At 38.8% G+C, this 24,341-nt stretch overlaps 2 protein-coding genes across 3 annotated transcripts in view; both read right to left on the bottom strand.

The window, feature by feature from the left end:
- Window positions 1-16,153, bottom strand: part of ccdc88c (coiled-coil domain containing 88C) — an 81,311-nt gene extending 65,158 nt beyond the window's left edge. The window contains exons 1-3 of the mRNA XM_065288543.2: window positions 15,738-16,153; window positions 14,787-14,887; window positions 4,270-4,378 (exon numbers count right to left, since the gene is read on the bottom strand). Of these exons, the coding sequence (XP_065144615.1) occupies window positions 4,270-4,378; window positions 14,787-14,887; window positions 15,738-15,797 (270 nt within the window). The 5' untranslated portion in view covers window positions 15,798-16,153. The remainder of the gene's footprint in view (window positions 1-4,269; window positions 4,379-14,786; window positions 14,888-15,737) is intronic.
- Window positions 16,154-16,704: 551 nt separating this feature from the next.
- Window positions 16,705-24,341, bottom strand: part of sptb (spectrin, beta, erythrocytic) — a 33,923-nt gene continuing 26,286 nt past the window's right edge. Inside the window, exons 26-36 of one of the 2 annotated variants that reach the window (XM_065288542.2) lie at window positions 24,059-24,209; window positions 23,700-23,944; window positions 23,476-23,614; window positions 23,276-23,360; window positions 22,845-23,041; window positions 22,474-22,547; window positions 22,333-22,396; window positions 21,064-21,320; window positions 18,676-18,849; window positions 18,542-18,584; window positions 16,705-18,425 (exon numbers count right to left, since the gene is read on the bottom strand). In XM_065288542.2, the coding sequence (XP_065144614.1) occupies window positions 18,237-18,425; window positions 18,542-18,584; window positions 18,676-18,849; window positions 21,064-21,320; window positions 22,333-22,396; window positions 22,474-22,547; window positions 22,845-23,041; window positions 23,276-23,360; window positions 23,476-23,614; window positions 23,700-23,944; window positions 24,059-24,209 (1,618 nt within the window). In that variant the 3' untranslated portion in view covers window positions 16,705-18,236. The remainder of the gene's footprint in view (window positions 18,426-18,541; window positions 18,585-18,675; window positions 18,850-21,063; window positions 21,321-22,332; window positions 22,397-22,473; window positions 22,548-22,844; window positions 23,042-23,275; window positions 23,361-23,475; window positions 23,615-23,699; window positions 23,945-24,058; window positions 24,210-24,341) is intronic. The other variant, XM_065288541.2, reaches the window with a different exon arrangement.

Consider the following 24,341-nt stretch of genomic DNA (forward strand, 5'->3'; position numbering starts at 1 on the left):
AAAACCCTTTCGATCGGATTGCTCTTGTAGTGTAAACGCAAATGTGGTTGAATGTGTTCGAACGGCCATACGAGAACGCCTTCTTTCCACCTATCGATTTAATCTGAGGTACTGAACACAATGTTTTATGTGGTGGTTAGCTTTTCATTTCTAGCAAATGCATTTAGACTTCAAAAGATAAAAAAGTTGTGATTACTTGTGAAGATTATCTTGTTGGACAAAACATGTGTCATAAACTTTTGTTAAACACAGACCTTATTTTTTGCGATAATGCAAAAGTCTATGGGGAACATGAATGGGTTTTATGGCGAGGGATCCAGTTTCTTCTTACTTCCGTGGTGGCCTACAAAAATATGTCAACCCTGCGGCACTCTGTTACAGCTTAGACTGATGAAATGATAAAGGTCACAGAATAATCAGAATCATTAACTGGGAAAAAACAGACAGGTCTTATTTTGAAGCGAGCTATCTAATGAGTTACAAAGATTTCCCTTTGACCACTGATTGAATGTTTGTAAGAAAACATTTCGGGCCTTTAGTTCTCACATTTCAGTGACCCTTTTCCTCTCAAACAGACCCTTGCATTAGATCTCCAGGAGAGCAACTAACACTGGACAAAACAACACATCTGGTCCAGATCAGCACAGAGTTGACCCACATCAGACACTAAAATGTTGGCCAAGTTTCCAGGGTCAAACTAAGCCCTTTTCCTTGGAACAAGCACTTTTTTGTCTTTCTTGAATGATCTACATGTAAAAAGTGCTGACTAGTATTATACAACACAAACAACCCAAAATATACACTTGCACTTCGGTGCAAAGAAAATGAATAAACTCTTTAGCAAGTTTAACCAAGATATCAAGGATCTTTTACGGTACAGATGGGCACATGAGTCCAATTAAAATACTTGGTTGAAACCCTAATTACATGAAGGTGAGGGCACCTCTGCGTAAACACAGACTTTTCCACTAATCACTACAGAGCCCCACATGGGTGACTTATAAAAACTCCCGAAAAAGCTCCACCCAAACCAAACATGCAGTTAAGGGGGCCTGCCATCACTGGAGGTGTGTGTTCATGTGTTTGTGTGTTTAGCAGTGTCTGGCAAAATCCTGCAAGAGAGAATTACTTTATAAAACATACAAACACTAAAGCCCGGCGTATAGTATGTTTTTTTTTTAGGTGAACACGAACACAGATGTTCAACGCATGGGCATTGCAACAAAATGCAATGCATTTCCTGGGCTACATACTACATTCTCCTGTATGCACATGCGTGACCTACAGGTGTAATGTACAAGTTCTAATGATGAAAATTGTGTCACACGCACACTACTCGGCCTATCAGGTACACTTATAAAATGGACTATACTTTGCCCTTTATTAGTAAACAGTCAGTTACTTTAATATAACTGCTAGAGCACTTATTTATAAGGTACAGTATACTGTAAAAGAGATTGGGCGGCAAACGTGCACTTATAAAGCACTTTTGTACTACTTTGATGTTAGAACAATGTTCCAACCACAGCACTGAATACGGTACTGTACCATAGTACTGAAAGACTGGCCTATTCATGTACCTTGATGTTTACATGAAACTCCAGTCCAGGGTACTTCAAAAGAATGACATACTACACAGAATGAAATGTGTCACAGAATGACAAAAATGAACATTAATCTAAGAGAGTAAATATTTGCCCTTAATAAAAATAAAAGCTATATTTCCCACATTGGCTACAATCATGCTAGAATGTAGGGCTGCACGATTCGGAGAAAAAATCTAATTGCGATTTTTCTGATAAAAATTGCGATTCGCGATTTAAAGTGCGATTCATTAGTATATAATAAAAGAGCTACATCCAGGCTTGTTGTGGTGGTTTTAATAGCACCAAAGAAAGATGCTGTGCTACTGTTTATTTAAAACCTCTTAAACATTGTACCAAGTTGTCTGCAGGACTCTTCTGCAGACAAACTTTTTTTTTATCTAAGAAAAATACAATTTAACAAAAATTTATTGAAAGTTTTATTTAAAATAACATATAGGCCAATGTATTTTGGCTGTCACTACAACAATGCTTCTGACAAGCAAATGTTTAGTTTTTTCTTTTAATCATAAGACTATACTCATCTTGTTTTACTTTTCAGGCATCTGTAATAAATGTAAATATATTAGTGATTAGAATCTATGATTTAACATAAGCAAAAAATACAAATAAAACACTGCACAGTCCTCACTGTACGATTTTAAATGTGGAGCTGCAGAAGCTTGTTCAGTTAGAGTAAGGAGTGATTTTAATTTTTGGTGTGTAATAAACATTTCTAACACAGAAAGCACCAGGTTACTGTCACTTTAAGACATAAGACAGCTTTAAAACTGCTCTGCTTCAATATACTGATAAACATCCAGCTGTTTATGTTCACTTAGACAAGAAAGAAAACTTCAGTTTAGTGATCACGCGTGTGCTGACTGCTCTCTGTGTGCGCGCTTCATGAACCCTCGTGCCTGTAAATATTCAAAGTTGTGCAGATGTGCGGGTGCAAGAAAGTATAATGTACCTCTTTCGTCTGCTGTGTTCCGGGCTATAAACCTGCTTATAGTCTGATGAGGCGCTTGTCATTGTTTGCGATGCATGACGAGAAACGGACGTATATACCTTTCTTTAAGTCCAACATTACACAAAAGGGAAATGTTTTCGCGCATTTCTGTCCTTTCATTTGCCGGTTAATGAGTTATAATGGGTTTTTAAAATGACTGAATCCAAAACCTGCCAACTTCATGACATTCCGCGTTGTGCAGTTAATTCCATTAGTATGCATTTCGCGATTCTGTTGGTGTTTTCCGCATCGCGGAAATCATATGGCCGTACACTTTGTTGAGGAGTTGAACTGCTGCTCGCTCATGTTTTCCTAATGGTGTTATCTGACGTGTAGTCAGCACCTCAGTGTTAATGCACTCTATTGGTTTAAACTGCATCAAACGTAAAATGCGCATGAAGCGAACTGTCAAAAACTGCGTACTAGATGATTGTTATATTTTTTTATAGTTTTGAATCGAAAAAATCGCAGCTCTTGCGATTCGAAAATCGCATCCATTCACATCGCGATTTCGGTTCAAAAACGATTAATCGTGCAGCCCTACTAGAATGGCAAAAAAGATGCAAGGCAAGGAATACATTCAGGGGTGATTTTGTTAGTAGGGGAAAGTATAACTAAATCTTAGATAGTAAACATGCAAATCCAGATATTTTCACACGGAATCAGACTTCATAAGTTGGAATGGAAAGCAGTGATTTTGGAACAAGAATTCAGCAGAGTAGTTCTGCCAAGTGAAAAGAGGGTCAGATGTGGCAAGCGCTTACTCAGATGATGGGACGCTGCCCAGAATCGACAAACCGATCAAAAGATTTCACCTCCCAAAACCAACGGTATGAAATAACACAACAGCCGTCTTTAAGCGGCCGCTGCTACTTTTTCCTTTGAGACCACAAATGAGTCAATGCTAAGTTTTCTATAAAATAGTGTTAAGAAGGACCTTGTCCTGTGAAGCCTCCTCATTCCCTCACAATAATTACTATCATTAAGGGCACAGTCCCTCATAAAAAATTAACTGTAAAGACTTCTTTACACCAACTTTAACTCCTCAATTTCTAATGCGTTGAAAGAACTCTCACCCCTTTTTTACACTGGCAGACACCCTTTATTAAATACAGCAGTGTGTAATAGGAATGGATCATGACAGCTGTCTGGTCAACCCAACTGGTTGTTTAGCGCTAAACTCTGCAGAACAACAGACCTACATGACCCTATTTAATGAACGCGCTTAGTGCCCATAGAGGCAAAGAAATGCATGTATGCAAGTGTCTAGTGGACATAACCCTAAACCAGTCTGATTATACAGGGCTTCCCTCATACCAACTAGTCAATAGTTTTTTTTTTTTACACATTATCATTACATACCCACTTGTTACCTTCTCGAAATAACAAGAATCAGTTAAAAAGTTCTTGATATAGCTGAAACTCTTTACTCAGGATAACAATTAAAGCTCCTAACCCACAACCAAATCCACATATGCAGATGTTTTAATCCCATATGAGACTGGAACAAACACTTTGTGTCTGTAGAGACCAGCTGTTGTCTGGCATCTCATACATGCATTCACATGAACACATTATGATGTCTTTTAAACACCCTGCACTTTACTATCAGCCTCTGATAGTGATCAGGAAGTCTTCTGCAGTTTAAACAGGATATGGAGGAAGGACTCTTACCTGGTAGTAGTTTTTGATGTGTCGGATGACAGTGTTGAGGTTCTGTATTCTCAGGTTGATATCGTTGTTGACCTGCTTGTTGACCCGCTGATTCATGGGGCTTGGGTCTCTGAGAACCAAGAGCAACAAAGGTACAATTTAAAACTCTTTTTTGCATGTATCACTTTTAAAGGGGACATTTCACAATACTTTTTTAAGATGCCAAATAAATCTTTGGTGTCCCCAGAGTACGTATGTGAAGTTTTAGCTCAAGAAACCCCACAGATAATTTATCATAGCATGTTAAAATTGCCACTTTGTAGGTGTGAGCAAAATGTGCCTTTTTGGGTGTGTCCATTAAAATGCAAATCAGCTGATCTCTGCAATAAATGGCAATTTTGTGGTTGGATAGTGCAGATTAAGGGGCGGTATTATCCCCTTTTGTCTTTTGACATCACAGGGGGAGCTAAATTTCAATAAATTTCACCTATTCTTTTTCCAAACATGTGTTCTTATTTAAGTATCAACCTGTATGCTTAGCAACAGGTTAGCATCAAACTCTATAGAAATCTATCACAAAGTGCTTCTCTTCGGATATGTTTCTACTTGTGTACAATATCCCAAGTCAGTTACTTAGGTGATTCTGTGACAGTCAGGATTAGATGGCAGGTGTCTATGTTGTGAGACAGATACATTTTGGAATATAGCTAGTGTTTTTGACAATAGTAAATGTAGGGGCTTTGCAACGTTACTTTGCATACAGATTGGTGCCCAGACCAATTCCTTTCAACCGCTTAAAACTTCCTGAACTTATCTGACGCAAATAGCAATAAGATTTACTTATCACCGAATTAGACCTTTGGATACAAAGACCAAAGCCAGCGGGCTCAGTGACGCTCAGGGGAGGATCCTGGCACAGACAGTATGAAGGTCCTACATAGACTCGGTTTGTCCGACCCTCATTTACATTTGTTTTGTGAGAATGGCATGCAAATTGTGCCAGCTTGGCCCACAATTTCTGCTTGCTAGTGAAAGAATCTTAAAAGATCAGGGTCAGGTTTTTTTCCTTTACTGTCTGCCTGAACTGTTTTCTATTGCAATAAAGGCAACAACACTGCTTTAAGCTTTACTTTTATGGGGCCGTTTACAACAGGGTACCCCCAGGATTGTCAATCCTAAATTCAAGGCTTTTTAAGACCTTTTTAATACCACTTCAAATGAAATTTAATACCTACACCGCACCCATTCGCGTAGAATAAATAATTTTAAATAACGTAATATACCTCAAATAATTACTATTTACAAGTGTTTGAACATTCATGACAACATGCCTCTGAAAGGCTGAGTCCAAGGCCCAAACGGCCTAACCCTTATCTTTACCCAACAATCAAAACCAACAATCAAATAGATTTAATAGATTTAAATGTACATTTATTGTCAATTTGAAAATCCCTAAATCAGGGATGGGCAACTGGAGGGCCAGGGGCCACATGTGGCCCTCCTCTTTATCTTGTGCAGCCCGCCACGTTTTAATATGACCATTATGTCGGATAAGGTAATTTATGTTAAAACAATAGCCTTGTTTGATCCATGAAATAAGCTGCAAACTAAACAATAACACCAATTTTAAGATATTATTTTTTTTACTGTTTAATATAGTTAAATATGTAACAACATCTAATAACACTCATCAGTAATGCTCTGAACCAGAACAATACTGACAAACAAAATTAACCATATTATGGCAAATTAAACAAAAACCCCTCAAACACAACAACAAATTAAAATGTAATGCTATTTTGACCCTAAAAAGACAAGAGATCTGTTCACTGCACCAAACAAAAAAACTGGACACAAGCTCATGGATATATTTCTGTTAATCTTTATACAGGACCATACTAAAGTTTTCTAATGCTAACTTAGTGTGACAATGTAAATATGTAACCTATAGTATGTATTGCAAGTTGATATTATCTAATTAAACAGTAAACAAAATATATAATAGCTTTCAAATTTGCGTTATTTTTGCAGCTTATTATTACATGGATCACACAAGACTATTGTTTAACATATAAATGACCTTCTCCGACATAATGATCATATTAAAACATGTCTTTTCTACCTAGATTTACTAGAGACTGATTGTGGAACAGAAGATTGTGTGTGTCATTGATTAAATCAAACAACCGATCACAGGTGCGAGGACACCCGTCATTGTCCCGCCCCACAGTCCCTAAAGCCGAAAGTATACTCGGGACGTCCGCGTATGCGCGCCGTCCGCATGACGTCATTTTCGTCATCAGGAGGGTCCGCGGACGGCCGCGCGGACCGTCCGCGTGCAGCCCAAAATTTGAGACCGCGCGGACAGTGCGCGTACAGTCCGCGTACGACAGCGCATGCGCGTGAAAATATTTAGACAGGACACTCCACTATAAACAATTATACAAAGGAAATAGACAGCATTTGCACACACACTATCGTTTTTCTTCTTTAACTTTTACTTCTTCCAAGAACAGAAAGCTGTGGCGCATGTTTGTTTGATTCCTGTTCTTTGTTGTCTTCTTGTTTGTTAAACTGTGTTTGCAATGGTGGATCAGTTACTTTTCTTCACCTATACTAATGTTTTAATGTACTGTAAATGTCGCCAAATCAGTGCTGCCCTGACAGCCTGTTAGACTAATAATTTGAATAAGAAATCATTTGTATTGCGTATAGTGTCGAACGCGGCCATCCGCGTGTAGCCGCGGGGACTATACCCGGAAAGCTGCGCGGACGCGGAAAAAAGTATACCCAGCCCTTAAGTCAACTTGATCGAGCAAGTGCGTGTTGTGCAGCTGCGAGCGCATAGTTAAAGTCGAACGAGCGCTCATCCCAGCCTTTACTTTATCATCCCAGCCTTTTTACTTTGCTCGCGTGACTGCATTTGTGCGCTTTGAACAGAGGCGCGCTCTCGGGAGGACGTTTTTCTGCGCGCGAATAGTGTTCTGTGAACACGCAAGAATGCTTTCCCGCGCGTGGATAGTGTTCTGCGCGCTCGCTAAGATGCTTTTCCAAACATGGATAGTGTTCTGCGCTCGTATCTGTCGCTCGCGCGTGGTTTTTGTGCATACGCGTTTTGTGTCTGAATTAACAGCATATAAATCTATTGATCATTTGAAAAATTAAGACCTCCGTGAAAAATTCAAGACTTTGAGGTGAAATTCAATACCTTTTAAGGCCTTAATATGGGAAAATGAAATTCAATACTTTTTCAAGACTTTTAAGACTCCGCGGGTACCCTGTACAACCATAGATATTGCAACTGACAGTATGGCTAGAAAAATAATGATTGTTTGGGTAAAGTTAAGGAAAGACAGATAGGGATCATACAGAGGACATCTGCCAGATGTTAACGTCTGAACAAACTTGCTAATCCTAAATTTTGTTTACAGCATACCTGATGCACACTGGCAAAGATATTGGTTTGCCACAAGTGGGTTTGGGCACATTATAAGCGAACATGGGTAAAGAGAAAGCAAGAGCTTTGTGTACATAACCCTTAGCATTCCACATCTCCACTCATTTGTGATGGTTCAGTGGAAACACACTGGACACCTGTAGATAGATATGGATGTTTTCCTTATATAACTACACCAAGACCAGAGCGGAGCGCGGAAAAACCACAGAGCGCCGGTATCAGCACGGAAAAAACGCTAGCTGCTGGCTTATTTGAAAAACGCTAAGCTTCCATTGGAAACAATTAAAAACATGGGCGGCCGCAGGCATAAAAGCTTTGGTGTGCACCCCCCTTAATATAATTTAAACAGATGAGTGATAAAAAAAATGTACCCCCCATAGTTGTCATGAAGGGCAAAATTAGCTATATAGACCAAAAACACTTTTTGTACCAGGCTGTATATTTCTGCTGTAAAGTTGGGCATTTTAACATGGGGGGGTCTATGGGAACTGTCTCTAACGGCTAGTCGATGAATTGATGTTTAAGTCACTTCAGTGTTGGCTTTAAGATAGAGATCAGAAAGTTGCCCACAACCAGCCTGTAATGATAATTATATTTCGGAGACCCTGCCCACAACAGTCCAAAGACCACATATATGTCATAATTTCTATTTAAATATTCTTTACATAATTCATTACCACATGTTAAAGAAAGGTGAATGTCTTATTAAAACAGTGTATGATGTCAGAATAGATAACCGTGAAGGTGGAGGGAAGCAGTAGCACATTTGGATTTAAAGTCCCCATGAACCTAAAGTAGCGATCAACTTTACTTCCACGTTGTGATGTATTTCCAAGTGATACAAAATCACGTGAGAAAAATAGTGGGTGTGTCTTGTGGATTTTTTTAACAGTGCTTTGATTGTATATAGACAAGTAGGCATTTCATTTAGAAATAGAACTTGCAGCAGATTGACAGTTAGAGGGGGCAGAGTTAACGGATACTCCCGCCCATTTGCCACAATGATCGCCACAAGGGGGTGGAAGTACATTTAGTAAATAAAATAATAAAATAAGTTATTAAAATCTTTCTCTGCTCTCAAGTGGTGGGGGCGTGTCCGCCGGTACAACCTGAATGGATGCTTGCGTGTTTGGGGCTGGACCATACATGGTGGCTCAAGTGCATCATCGAGTAACTGTTTTTAACTCCAATTTATAGTAGTGCGTAAGGCGTAGCTACGCCGTAGGTTATCCGTAGCCCCTGCATAGCCTGACATGCACCTCGCCAATTTTTAACAGCGTGTCAGTTCTACATGGACCGCAAGCGTTGTGATTGGTCCACTCCGTCATAGGTATTTCCGTTTGCGACTGTGAGAACAAAGATGAGCCAAATTGAGGAGCGAGTTAACTAAAACTGCAACATAAGTCGCTGTTTATTTACTTTCATCACTGCTGGTCTTCTCAAAACAAACATACACAACAAGTTGCTGTTTCTTCTTCATGTGTGGGTTAAACATGCTAAGCGGCTTCTTCATTGATGGTCGCACTGCTACTGTGGTTACACGCGTGGATACTGCCTACCAGCGGTCTGCATGTGTGTTTGCACGTCCAAGCGGACAACGACGCAGAAGTATATATGAAAACTGACGCGTAGCCAGGACATATGCACAACTATAATGAGCCCTTTAAAAAAAATCCCAAATTCAGAAAAGGTAAAAACTGTATAACGATCTATCTCTGCAACTCAGTACTACATAGTTTACGGGTGATTCTCACGAAACCATTGAAACACCACGGCACTAATGATTTTAGATATAAAATGTGTAATACAGTAATATTAAAAAGCCTCAGAATTAACACAATACTGTGTTCTACCTTGCACAATGTGTGATTTCAACATAAGAATTTATAATTTGTCAATTTTATCTCATTTTCTGCAGAAATTCTCATTACCGCAATGCGTCCGGCTGTGTTTGAACATGCGTTATGCTGTAATTTAAACATATTAAAACAAAAATATTTAGAAAAAAAATAAATGGATGTTTTGCTAGACTACTATAGATGACAGAAAAATAATTTACTGAATATTCATGTATAATGATAATGAAGAAAAATTAGGAAATTGATATGTCCATGCCTGATGTTCTCATCCTCCGCAACACTTTTTGAGAACAGTTTAAGCACACATACAGAATTTTAATAAAGTTTGATTTTGAGTGAGCAAGCACATGGACCAGTTACTTCAAGATGGCTACCAGGTACAATCATCTCTTTATATCTTTCCAGTTAAATTTGAAATATTCTCTTGTCAGAATGCTTACACGACATTTTGATTATCATTACCGAAACAGGTAGTTTTCTACATTTCGAAAATTGTTTGATTTACAGTTTTTTATGAAAATGTTCTTTATTAAAGTCTAATTATATGCACTGAATAAAAAATGAGCAAAGCCTACGTGGCATCTCTATTTTTAGCAAAACATACTGGGTTACCTCATCCTCCGCAACACCATTCTCATATACCGCAACCATTTAATAGCAGTTGCGGTAAAGAGAACTTCTGTTTCGGAAATGAGAATTTAAGCATATTGTTTATTACATTTAAATATCTCTTATGAATTTAAGATAAATTTAAAATGTTATAACTGTTGATATTTTGCTTTATGATGCTTCATTGTAGACAGTCAGCAAGTGAGAAAAAAGCTTTAGCAAAGGCCAGGTTGACAAAGTTCAGGGAGAAACTTAACAGCAACCCAGAATGGCTCGAGGAGTACAGAAGGAAGGAGAGAGAGAGGTTAGGTTTGGAGATTTACTAGCAGGTGTAATTAGCAAAAAACACACTACAGTGTTAGGAAATGTACATGACACACACACAACACAACGCAACAAGTCTATACTATATGATGATGTGTACATACATTTTTTTCTCCCATGTTGTGAGACATGCTAATTTAATGTTATGCTTTCTTTCCACTTTCAGGTATCAAAAACAACCTAGCGATGGCACGCCATGCATCTAGGCACTGCAACATCAGTTGGATCACAAGATCCACAAAGTTGGATCCCATGCGTGCCAGCATCTCAGCTACCTGCGACCGCACAACGCGCGCTGTCTGCAGCATCAGATTGCTGCCTGGGGGCGAGGGACAAAGGGAGACTAAAGGCGGCACCTCCTTTCTGCCCAGTGCGGGAGTCACAGACACCAGAGAGGATGGCCTAAAAGCGCCCGGCGCTGTGACAGAAAGCGGGTTGCTGCGCAATTCATTAGGACTATGCGTTAACCCTTTCCGCCTCTGCTGTCTTCGCAGCATGTGGGTCGTGTTCGAGAGTGGGGGGGCGTGTTGTAGACGCTTATGTGAGGACGGGCCCTGGGGCGAGCAACACAAAACCAACTGAGGAGAAAAATGCTGTTTTTGAGCGGCTTCGTTCCGGACGGCAGTCCCCCAGGACCCAGTTTCTTGCATCATATACTGGAGGATTTGTGCCAGGGACTCTTGTTATGCACCACCGGTTCTGGTCCATGAGACACAGGGTGGTGAGGTAGGAAGTGGCTCATAGATTTAGAGCTCTTCACCGCTTCCGAGAAATGCTCCGTGATTGTGCCCACCGTGTCACCAAACAGGCCGGATGGAGAAACAGGCGTGACTGTGCATGACCACCATGAGTGGTCTTCGTGGCCCTTAGCGTGAAATCCTTAGCCATTCTCAGATCCCTGAAGGTATTTAGATCAGTGCTGCCCTCATCTAGAGCCTTAAGCACCTGCGCCTAAAAGATCTGTAGGACCGCCATGGTGTGCAATGCAGACAGAGCCTCTCTCGGCGCGGGTATGCTTTTTCGGACAGGTGTGTTGTCATGAGGCTTCACTACCCTCAAAGCTGTGCCACACCATCCAAGGAAGTGGACAAGGGGCAGAGGTGAGCAGCCACAGCGTCCTTGATGGGGGAATACACAGGTAGCCTACTTAAGAAAAAAATGGGGGGAGGGGTAGCCCACGCTTTGGTGACTTTCCTCCGAGCATCAGCGGGGCGGCCTGAGTGAAGAAAACAAAAGTCAAGCTTGCTTCTCTGGGGTTCTTGTGGGGTGCTCCACTCAATCTCCAAGTCCTGCACGGCTTTGAAGAGAATGCGCACCAGTTCCTTGTAGAAGGATGGCTGTGTGTCTGATGCACCATGTGGAGCCTGGTCCCAGTCTCCATCCAACGCAGTCAGAGACATCTCATCTTCCTCCGCCGGAAACCCAAAGGAAACAGACCTGGCGGCTCCCGGTTCAGGACACAAGCTCTCGGCGACAAACTGAACCGGTTGAGCGAGGGGAGGACGACCACCAGCGGCTCTTTGCCGGCAGTGAGACACTGCAGTAAGAAACCAAGGGCAATGTTGAGCCGGGTCCTGAGCACCTTCATCGGGAGATCCTCACAATAAGGGACAACCTGAGCCAACAATTGCCGCCTTTGGGTGGAGAAGCCCCAAGCAGAGCACACAGAGCTCGTGTGAATTGGGTGGGTCGATCAGACCTCCGCACCACAAGCAGATTTGCGACATCCCGGGACACAGAGAGGGCTGCTTACATTTCAACCTGAATTCAATTTTGCTGCCTATGAAGTCTGTCCTAAAGCATTTCTCGGAGCTGCCATTATGCAGCCAAAGTCATTGTCTCATAAAGCAGCGAGGGAACAAGTCAGGTGTCTAAACTTTCGGATACAGCCTGTCTCTCTCTCTCTCTCTCTTTAATCGAAACAGATACAGAATGGTAAAAGGTCAGAAGACCAAATCATATCCAGCAAGGAAATATTTTTCATCTTATTTACACAAATGTTTTGTGATATCCAGCTGACATTAGCTGCCCATTTCTCAATCCGATGGCTCCAGCCATCAGAGCTCGCATTTGTAGGCAGCATATGTCATCAAGACCATCTTATTTCAGTATGTTAAATGCATAAATGGGGACTTAAATATGACACAAAGGAATATTAATATAAGCCTTCCTGTTCTCATGTTTTTTCTTTAATATTTTTTCCAAAGACTACACAATAAAACAGTTTTGAACTTGAACGCATGATGCTGTAAATATTATCAGACTTTCTACTTTAAAATTTGTTTTTAACAAAATCTCAGGCTAGTATACGTATTCTCATTACCGAAGTATTTAACCTCATTTCCGAAACCTATGTATCATTACCGCAACAGATGCTTATTAAATGTTAATTTCATTAATAGAAGCATAATACTTTGATTTTAAATGCATGTGCAGAATCTCCAAATTATGTTCTTTCAGGTTTGTCATGTCATTTTGAAAATGTGTCAGGTTTCTTCGAAATATAAAAAAAAAATAGTTGTAAATTGTGGAAGGTGTTGCGGTATATGAGCTAAATAAAACAAAATAAAAAAAACGTTAAATTTAAAATAAATATTATTTCAGAATTTCAATTTACTGTGCATGACTATTAATAATCAATTTTTAAAAATGTGAAAATATATTAGCTTTTCTAACAGTGTTGATGTTTTCTGACTGTTGCGGTAATGAGATTTTTTAGGACTTATTTTTGAAATTATGTTACAAAAAGTGTTAAATGATAAGTAAAAGTTTTTAAATTAATGTTCCCATATACTTCAGACTTTGTTTCTAATGTCTGGTGGAAAAAAAAGTACATTTAAGCAATTTTTACATTTTCATGCTTGACATTTTTACAACCAAGTTTTCGTGAGAATCACCCTTACAGTCTTTCTGGCTGCTTCAGCAATACATTTCTAACATTAATAATGTGTTTAGATACTATTTTCAAGATTGACTATACATGGGCACACACAAAAACAACACTTTTTCATCCACACCCAAAAATGGGCCTTTTAACATGGTATAATAAATGATCTACATTCTGGTGACACCTGACTGAGACTGATATATCATCTTGAAAAATTGCCATATTGGGTGACCTTTAAGGTCAAGATTAAATTAAAATTGACCCTATTTATTCAACTCTTATTTTCCTCTTTTCTATTTTATATTGTGCATGATTCATCAACACACAGTATTCCCACAGGAGAAATGTCTCTTTCATCAAAATTTAATAACTCAATGCACCTCTAAAACCATCTCCCTTCTCAGTTGACATCACAAAGGCCACTTAGGTTTCAAGCGGAGTAGCAGCTCTCAATAACTGACTTCAAACCCACATTCAAGCGTTGCTCTGTTCTGGATTGCTTACTTTTCAATTAATTCCTGACAAATAGTCTACATTCTCAACAAATATCCTGTTTAAATTGGATATACATCACATTAAGGTACAATGGGTTGCAAACATGGCAACTATAGGACAACTATTCAGTCAGACATGACTGAATAATAAAGTGAGATGACCGCTACAAACAACAATCTATCAAGGTCACTGACAAGACTGTCTGAGGCTTATACATACATCATCGTCCCATAAAACATTAAAGACCCCCTCCCTCGCCCCTCGGCCACCAGAAAATATTTCTTTTGTCTCTGAAGAGGGCTATCTTTTAATCCCCTAAATATGAGACAGGCAGGCTGCTTGAGTAAAAGTAGGTTAAAGGACAAAACTGAGGCTCAGGTTTCAGAACTCAAGAATCATAAATGAAACTGTAGATTTATAGCTGATTGTAGATGCACAAACTTTAGGTGTTAAAAGATGTACGAGTTGCTTTGCATGATGCAAATGCTCTTATAAGTAGAAATTTCCTTGTTTATGAGCAAGGCACATACAGTCACCTGTTTAACTGTTTTTTTTTTTTTTTATTCGGTTGAGGTTACAGATGAGCTAACCAAAACTTCCCTGGCCTTACTTTGAGTCAAAAGCACCAAAATGTTTTTTAGCAAGCTCACACGTTTCAGCAAAAATTGACCCAGAAAAAATTGGGTGATGCACCCCCAAGCCAAAGGGTCTTTATTAACCCACTAATTAAAAAAAAACGAACAAACCGAATGAAGCGTTAAGATTCGCATAGAGCGTCTGCACAGTTGGATGGCAGACAGGAAAGGTTAGGATGTGGTTTCTGAAGAAAAAAATAGGCCACACAACAGCTGCCAGATTAAAGCACATATTCACTTACACATACAGCATTTCTGTCTATATAACTCACATGTGTGTCATGATCTTATAGAGAAAAACACCATCCACTAAATCCATGAACATGGAAAGCTTGTCTTCTGAAGTAGACCCAAGCGGGCCAAATGTCTTGACCTGTAAAAAAATAAAAAATTGGTAAGATCAAGACAGGATACAAGCACAGCTGCACCGCTGCAAACCAACCAACCTTCTGATTCAGAACACAACTACAGAGTGTATTTTAACACACTTAGCAAAATGAAACTTGTATCAGATAGCTTAGGCATGTGTTTAAGTTTATAACAGCACATAAAAGTAGGTACACGTGTATTTCACAAAGTGCTCCATATTAATAAATGTTTGTGTGTCTTTAAATTGTTATTTAATGCAGCGCTAAAGCGATATCCAATATGACAAGAGGAGTGTTGATGATTTTCTAATGTGGGCTGACATGGTGACGTATGATTTGGAAAAGGAGTCAAGGTAAGAAAAGCCAGCACGAATAGAGGGGTCAAGGTAAGGGTAACCTCTGAAGGTTTTATCAAACCCTGTCAGGTGACTAACATTGTATGCCTGGTACAGCCAATGTGTGCATGAACACAACGTACAGTTGTGTTGTCTAGGTAAAAAGAATGTAACTGTAACCAGATGATAAACCATCGTATACAGTAGGCCCCATACATATAGATTGCAGATAGGCTGATAAGACAATTAGACAGACACACTACAATTAATAACTACATTTAAATGTTTCTAACGATTACTTAAAAGTTTCTAATATATACAAATTCAAATAGAACACATTCGCTACATGGAAATCATATATTCGTTTGTTTACATATCACATACCACACATTATAATTTCACAGGTTTGCACTATCTGCTTACTGCTAAATGAACTAAAGCAAACAGAAACTCACACACGCACGCGCGCGCACACACACACAAAAGCAGGTGCCACCATGTCTTTTGTGACTTAACTTACCCAAACCACAAGCGGCGAATCCATGAAGTTAGACATCAACTCAGACACTGTAATATCCATTTTGAAAAACGTTGGACAAGAAATCCCAGCAAAAAAGTTAAATCCAAAAGATATTCTGCATATGAAAAATGCGTCTGAGAAAATTAAGGCTTCATGTACTCCACATTACTGTCCCCCGCGAAACAATGCAGGGGGCATGACGAGCCAACTCCATTCCTGAAATCAAAACGAAATCCTTTGGGCTAACAGTTGGAATAAATTAAACAAGGTGGAAATCCGAAAAATCTAAAGTGACCGATACAAACGAGATCAAACAACTTGAAGCGCTGCAATCTATGCAGACTGCGCGGTTAAAGCTCAACTTCACATATACTCCCATCGAGTACTAGAGTTACTTTGTAACCGCGCATTCAACCTGTACCCGCACGAAAAGCGCAGAAGATTGACATGTCAAACAGCCAATAAGCTGCGCGTCTGACAGGGAGGTGGAGAAGAATTGACCAATAGCAGAAACCTAGGTGCGGGAATTATTCAAAATGACGTAACCAACGTTGTCGGGACAACCGAAGTTGATCCTCGCAGCTCGATGGCACCCTCAGCAGGTAAGTTAGGCTACAGGTTGAAATGTTCCCTTCAAACATTTTAAAAAACTGTTCGTGGTCCCGTATCCGTATGTTTTTTTTATTTTTCATTGTATTGTTTTATACTGGACATTGCTGTTAACATAAATGTTTACGTATGAAGACCGTTTGAGAAAATATTATTTAGTCGTTTACTTGTATTCTCACGCTTTTTACTCAGCAGTGCGCTCTACAGGATAAGAGCGACTTTTGACTAGTAATATGATCATCTTAGATGCTGGTTAGCACCCCCTTGACATTAAAGTAAACGAGGCATTCAAAATAATTCATAAATCGTTTAATTATAGCAATTTTCAAGTCAATAAATGTAATCAAAGGTTACTTCAAACAGAGTTTATTGATTTTCATATTCGTAAAATGATTCATACTTTGCCTTTGACTTATTGTGATTTTGCATTAAACATAGATTTATAAAAGAGACAAGACAAGAACAACAGAAGTTAAAAGAGAGTTAATTCAACTTAGACTGCAGTGCTTTTAAAGCAATAAAGATTTAAAGAAGATCTGGAGGTCCAGTAGGCAAAAAAAATCCCTCATAACACATGAATAACATGATTTGTTCTTTTTAGCAGTCATAAACAAAAACCCAACCCTATCTACTTGTTCATGTACTTCAACATGCACACTATATGCAGTTGCTGAAGGAAACTACTGTAAGATTTTGGTAACAGGGCCCCTTAAATACTAGTTATCTTAGATTAGGCAATGCATTTAAATAATCTATCCTCCTGTTACAGCCTTTCATAAATGTAGGCTATGGGACATTGAATAAAGTATTATAAAAAATGTAAGTAGTTTATTGCAATGGTCTTCCGGTCAGTGCATTAATATATTTCGGACGTTTTAGGTTTAACTTCAAATTTCTTTTCCCTTTCTTGTATTACTTTGTCATTATTTGCATGCCATGCTCTATCTGTTGATGTTGGTTTTGTTGACTACAGGATTTTATTAGACATCACTTACCAACTTTACATGGTAATGTGATGAATGTGAGACATGTTTTTAGTTCAAGTAGTTGTCCTTGTTCTAGTGTGAGGGTATAAAATATGTTAAAAACCATACTGGGAAACCTGAGTTTTGAGAGGGTAAAACTTTAAATAATCAAGTAGCACCATACCCCATAAACATGCGTTGAAATAAACATTCAACATTACTGAGGTTCAAAAGAGCCTACTATCTGCCATCCCAACTTTGACCATCCTTTAGCCGTATGACAGTACTTAATAATTGTATCATTATTAATTATATATTAGCATTAATAATACTACATATTCATAATATTATTATTTATATCTTAGTTGTCATAATGAAAAGTAGCTTTTGCAACACTTTGTACAATCTAAAACCACACTGAACATATTGCATGTTAATGTTACAGTGTACAGTGTCAAACTCTCTCATTGCAACACCTCCTGCTGTCAATCTCTTAAAAAATCCTATACGTTCCTATTCAAAGAGCACAGTATTACATTCGCAACCATTTTTGTAAAGCAGACAAGAAAAACTAGGCATAGTTTAGTCATAATACACATTAAAGCATGCTCTGCACGTAAAAAAATCAAGTCAAAAAGCAATCCCTTCTTCTTATAAATAGGTTTTGGTTGAATTGGAACAGGTTCCTGTGCTTTTATTTGTATGCTGATCAAATCCGGTATGTGACTAGCTTAGGAAAATACAACAAAGTATAAAGAGCAATACATGTGTTTAGCAACACTTCAATAGCTTAGATACAGGCAGCAGTGTAATCTACATTTTATATAGCTTAAATCCTTACAAATGAATATAATGTAAAAACAATGGTGTTATAAATTTGTTCAATCTGTCCAGGGTTTCTTTACCCTCTGGATTCTTTGGACTTTTATTTCTTCTTAGTGAACAGACTAAACCTCTTCTCCTTGTCCTTTTTGGTAGATGGGACCTCAGGAGTAGTGGAAGAAGGTGGTGGTAGGGTTTGTGCCTTCACTCCTCCTGAGGGCCCTGCTTCTGGTTCCTCTGTCATTGGTTGTACAGCCTCCTCAATAGCTTTAGTCCAAATTTGAACCTCATCCTTTGGAACCATAAACACAGCATATTCGATCATTAAAGGTTATTATATTGGCTTATTTGTATTATTTTGTTAGTTATATATCCTTTACTATTTAGAATAAGCAACCAATAACTCACCTCATCTTTACACTGGAAAAGATACTCACTTCCATCTCCAAGTCTGAGAGTATACCAAAAAAATTTAATGAGGATAAACAGTAACACACCTCATAATATTTAAATTTTATTTCCAAATAAACCAATAATCTTACCGCAGTTTAAAAACATGCTTCTTTTTCTTGTAGTTGGTCAACACCTCGCATGAAGCATTAGTGAGGCTCAACTGATGCTTATCGTGGTAGGGAACATCATGGCTAAAGCTCTTAGCATCCTTGTAGGCTAAGATTTGTCCAGGTTTGAGCACACAGTAAAGGTTGTACCAAGACCTAAAACAAGAAGTGAAAGTTTACTTAATTGTTAATAAAAAGGTTTTCAACTATAAAGACTTGGATGCTTTAAAGGGACAGTAAGTAGGATTTACCCCCATGTAGTGGTGAAATTGTATTTTGCATTCAAACGAATAGTGCTCTCTATAGCGCCTCGCATTTCCAAATGCGTGTTGCAACTACAGTAGCCGTACTCACTGATCTCCTTGTCCGTTTCAACTGGTTCACGCGTTTGAATGAAAACGCGTTGTGGAAACGCATTGGTAGCCTGGTGCTTTTTGTCCCTCTCTGCTAGTATAGTTAAGTCAGATCATTGGCAGAGGTCATTTGACACCAACAAGGACATATTTATGAATAAAGACATTGATTTTTTTGATTAATAAAATCCTTCTTACAGTCCCTTTATTTTTGCATTCTACTAGTAAATCCATTGATAGAAACACATACAATTTTTTAATTACTTCAAAAAAATCCCACCATGTAATACTCATTTTAAGCTGTGGAGGCCACCATTATGTTTCGCGCATAGTGCTGGGTCAAGGACGTGTAATGGTTGTCACGAAATATTACTAGTACAGTTTACTATAGTGAATAATTTGGTATCTATAGTTTTTCTACTATAGTCTACAATGTGAAAATGTTTTACTTCCCATTCCCACCTTCTTACCTTTCAAATCGTCTTTATTTGGATCATCTTCATTTGTGTGTTTTCTGTTTTGTTCATAATTTGTAACTCTCTGGTTTATATCGAAAGCGCTGAACAAAGGATGTTGATGTATTTTAATGGCATGCAGGTGTCAAGACCACATAGGCCTACTGCAACTTACTGTCTGTGTACATTTATAACTCTCATTTTCTGTTTCACATCAGTTTACAATCTACTAACTAAATACTTGTTAACCATAATAGAACGGGTTATTGCAGCCTAGGGTTGCCAACTTTCTTACTCTGAATACGGGACAAACGATGGCCTGCCGCAGCAGTGCACATATCAGTGCATTTAAGCCATTTGTCAAAATGATAGCTAATCTCCTAATTAAATATTATTAAATCTTATACCTTGGCAATAGGTTTATTAATAGTTTGTTCATTTACTTCTAAAACAGACCTTGAGCTATTACCTTTCATATCTGTCTAAAACAAAACACATGTGACTCCCGCACTAAGAGTAAAAAAACGTTATCCCCTTCATGTTTAAAGCAACACTATGTAGTTTCCATGTAAAAATGACTTACAGCTCCCCCATGTGGTTGAAAAGCGCAACAGTGCCTGGTATCAGACACTCTTCTGCAAGCAGGGGGAGGGGCGGGGCTGTGTTTCCTACCCTCCACCGCCACTTTCAGAGTGTGCTTGTAGCAGCTAGGAAGCTGCTCAGGTTGAAAGTTGTTCTATTACTGAAATAATTTTAGAGACATTATTTAAAGGTAAAAAAACTACATAGTGTTGCTTTAACTTATGTGTGATGAACTAAACTAACATAGATTCTGTAAGCTGTAGTTTTGCAGAGTCAAATAACAGTTACTGTAATTAAAACACACTAACAGGCTGTCGATCACGAGAATTTCCTAACAAAGTTGGAAATGACTTGGGGCATGAGGCGTTTTAGGCAGGTCTGGATCATTTCTTCAGAATTGAGACCGAACTTTGTAACTATGCAGATTTTATACATGCACAAACAGCTAAATAACGCACCATATAAAAAAATAAAACATGAAATCGTATTGTTTATCGTATATCTGATTGTGCTTGAAGGGGTCTGTGATTGGATTAAAGCTATCGAGATCATTCCTAAGTATCGTGATCAGCACTGCTGCTGTTGCTGCTTGTGCGCCGAAAGAACTGACAGGTGGATGACATCAAGGTACCGCGAGAGAATTTCTATAGCATTCTCCTCTGTATGATTTCTCGAATCGCTTTCACAGAATTTTGATGTTATCTGCCGCTCCGCTCTTGTGGCGCCCCATGAAAACGAACTGTCGTATCAGTCACTGGTTAGATCAGTGTAGGAATAAAAAAAACTGGAGGCCCGGTACGGGACAAATAAATTAGGCTCAAAATACGGGACGTCCCGGCAAATACAGGACAGTTGGCAGCCCTATTGCAACCTTTTGACGTCATGTGGCCTCTAGTGAAATTTGTACTGTTTTTAATTTCACATGTGTTTATAGTCAGGGTAACCTTTATCATTCACAAGGTTAAAATCATAAATCTAACCTGTTGGATGCTTTTTTATTGGGTCCCTCCATCTCATGTTTGCGGGCTAAAGTTCCCTCCAACAGGGCTGGCTGAACTTCTAAGGTCATAGTGGGAAGTGTGGAAGCCTCTTCTGTTTCTTTGGTGACCTGTATGGATGTAGAAGGGTCTAGTTCTTGCGAGCCACTTTCTTGTGTCTCTGACACCAGTGGTACAGTAGATTCCCCTGCTGTGCCATCAACTCCAAAGGAACTAGGCTCTATTACTCCAATTCCAGACTAAAAAGAATACAAGCACAGAGCTTAGGAACAAATTCAGAAAATCATAACACATATGTTATAAATTGGAAGACTGTAATTATATTTTCAGGTACTATGTGCTGTTTTGCACTTGCTAACGTGAAAATGTACAGTTTTTCTGCACTGATCATGTTAGTATAATATGAAGAATTTAAAAAAATTTAAGATATAGTTCACCCCACAATGGAAATTCTGTCATCATTTACTCACCCTCATGTTGTTACAAACCTGTATTCATTTCTTTGTTCTGCTAAACACAAATGAAGATATTCTGAGCACCATTGACTTCCATAGGAGTATTTTTCCTACTATGGATGTCAATGGTGCTTTTGTTTCCTGCTTCATTACAAATATATTCCAGATCTTCAGCAGAACAAAGAAATGTATACAGGTTTGTAAAAACATGAGGGTGAGTAAATTATGGCAGAATATTTTTTATGGGTAAACTATACCTTTAAAAGGACATTTTTATTGTCCTTTTATTGTACTTTATTTGAAAATATACTTATTTTCCAGCTCCCCTAGAGTTAAACATTTGATTTTTACCGTTTTGGAATCCATGTAGCCATTCTCTGGGTCTGGCCACTTTTAGCATAGCTTAGCATAATCCATTGAATCTGATTAGACCATTTAGCATCACGCTAAAAAATAACCAAAGAGTTTCAATATTTTTCCTATTTAAAACTTAACTCTTCTGTAGTTAGTTACATTGTGTACTAAGACCGATAAAAATTAAAAGTTACGATTTTCTAGGCAGATATGTTTAGGAACTGTACTCTCATTCTGGCATAATAACCAAGGACTTTGCTGCCGTAACATGGCTGCAGCAGGCGTAGTGATATTACACACTGCCCGAAAATAGTCTACTGCTATGTAAAGTCACTAAGGGGACTATTTTCGACTGCTGTGGGGACCTGGAAAATGAGAATATTTTCAAAAAAAGTGGAGTGTCCCTTTAAGAGATGGTCATGAAACATTACATTAAACTGACCATAGATGGTTCTTCTGTAGTGTAGAGTTGTGAAGAGTCCTCAGCAAATCCTGTGTCTTCTTTTCTAAGGGACATGAGTTTAAAGGTCAAACCTTAATTTGGAATATGTAACATGAAAATGTTCACAGTTCTTATATTTACCTGCTATCTTTCTCCACCTCTTGTTTGTATTTTTGCATTTCCTGTTGTTGCTCTCGAATTTTCAACAGCTCCAACTATAATAGATTATGATTAAAAGTCAGTAAGTTAAAAGATCAAGATTTTTTGATGATAATTTGAGAGGTGCTTGCCCATACAAAATTTGCTGATGCTATAAATTCCCATTGTTGCTTGATTATTGCTACAGTGCATTAATGGTTTATAGGAGTTTTGGGTGCTTGCTTTCAAATCTAAAATTATTAAATATAATTTCTTTTATATTATTTATACTTTATTATTAATAGCATGGGGCAAGTACTACATCAAAGTTTAATACTCAAAGTAAAAGCAATAGTAATTAAAAAAATACCCACGGTTGTAAGACGTTCCAATGCTGAGAAACGCTCCTCCCACGTAGCTGTGGATTTCTCAAAGGCATCATGCCTCTTAAGCAGTTTTTCAACCTCATCCACCGTCTCGCCCACATCCCTACTAACCACGTATGGTTCCTGAGCTATCAGCCAGGCCTCCGCCACAGACGCATCCCGGGCAAACTGACATACCTCCAACACTAGATGAAGATATATAGTCATTAGAATCTGTAGCGTACATAAACATACCTGTTGGGTACTTCTCATGTCCTAAATTGTGCATACTTGCATTCTAGCAAAAACATAATTGTCTAAATGCACCATGGGAGGAGACAAGACTGCACAGTCTTTGAGGATGCTTTTCACAGTTGCTGAAGCTGCTATATATTTGCTATGCCCCTGAGTGAATGTATCTGTGTCATGTGTAAGCTTACAAAGTCTAAGCCAATCCCATCTGTCATCCCACTTGAGCATCATCTCGTTTCTCTTCTCTGTCATTTGTATCAGCTTCTCCTTGATCTGGAAGGAAAGACGGATATATATTACATTAAGTCGACACAAGTCTGACAGATCCATCACATCAGCCTGAACACATTAAATGTGGACTGGACACTACTTAACCCCATTTGTTTACCTCTGCTGAGTCCTTGTGCCTGCGTTCCAAGAGGGCCTGGCCAAGCTCGATACATTGATTAAATTTTGGCCCACGGGTCTCAATTTCAGCACGGATCCCTTGGTGATATTTCATCAGAAGCTCCACAGAGGATACATCTCTTCAATGAAACAAGAAAAAAACTTGATTACAAGAACTTGACTCATAGACACATCCACTGTAAAAACAACGATAACTTTCCTTACCTTGGTTTTTCCTGGGTCTCTATCTGTTGAATGATGCTTTCCATCCAAGCCAGCAGGTCTCTGACCAAGGTGAAGAAGCGAAATTTGTCTGCTGTTTCTTCCAGACGCTTTCTCCTGCCCTCGCACGCATCCAGAAGTCCCTTCCAGGCATCCACCACCTCTTTTTCAGTGTCCCGAATGGCATTAGCCTGATCTCCTGCATACTGGGCATGTAGCCGAGCTGCGGTCTCCTGAAATTGTTTAACCTGCAAAAAGAAAGCTCTTTGAAATATAATTTTTCCAAAAAATTCATTTTAGTACCCAAGCCAATAGCATGATGATGAAGATCACGTCTTTATGTGCCATGTTGTTTGCCTTACCTGTTTTCCCAGGGAGCTGATGTCCCTCTCAAATGCAGCATGCATGCGGTGGAAAGACTCCGCTTTGCTAAAGTCCTCTCCCAGGTCATCAGGAAGCTCATTCTTCTTTTCCTGGATGTGAGCAACCAGCTCCTTCCCATCATAAAAATACCTAAACAAGTTTTCAGAACATTGCTTGTCATCCTTTAACATCTAAACAGCAGTGATACAAAGCCATATAAATATATACATAGTGGTTTATGATGTTGTTTATTAGTGTCACATACTGTAGTGTCTTCTAGTC

The sequence above is a fragment of the Paramisgurnus dabryanus genome, chromosome 17 (assembly GCF_030506205.2).
Source record: "Paramisgurnus dabryanus chromosome 17, PD_genome_1.1, whole genome shotgun sequence".
In the NCBI taxonomy this organism is placed as follows: Eukaryota; Metazoa; Chordata; class Actinopteri; order Cypriniformes; family Cobitidae; genus Paramisgurnus; species Paramisgurnus dabryanus.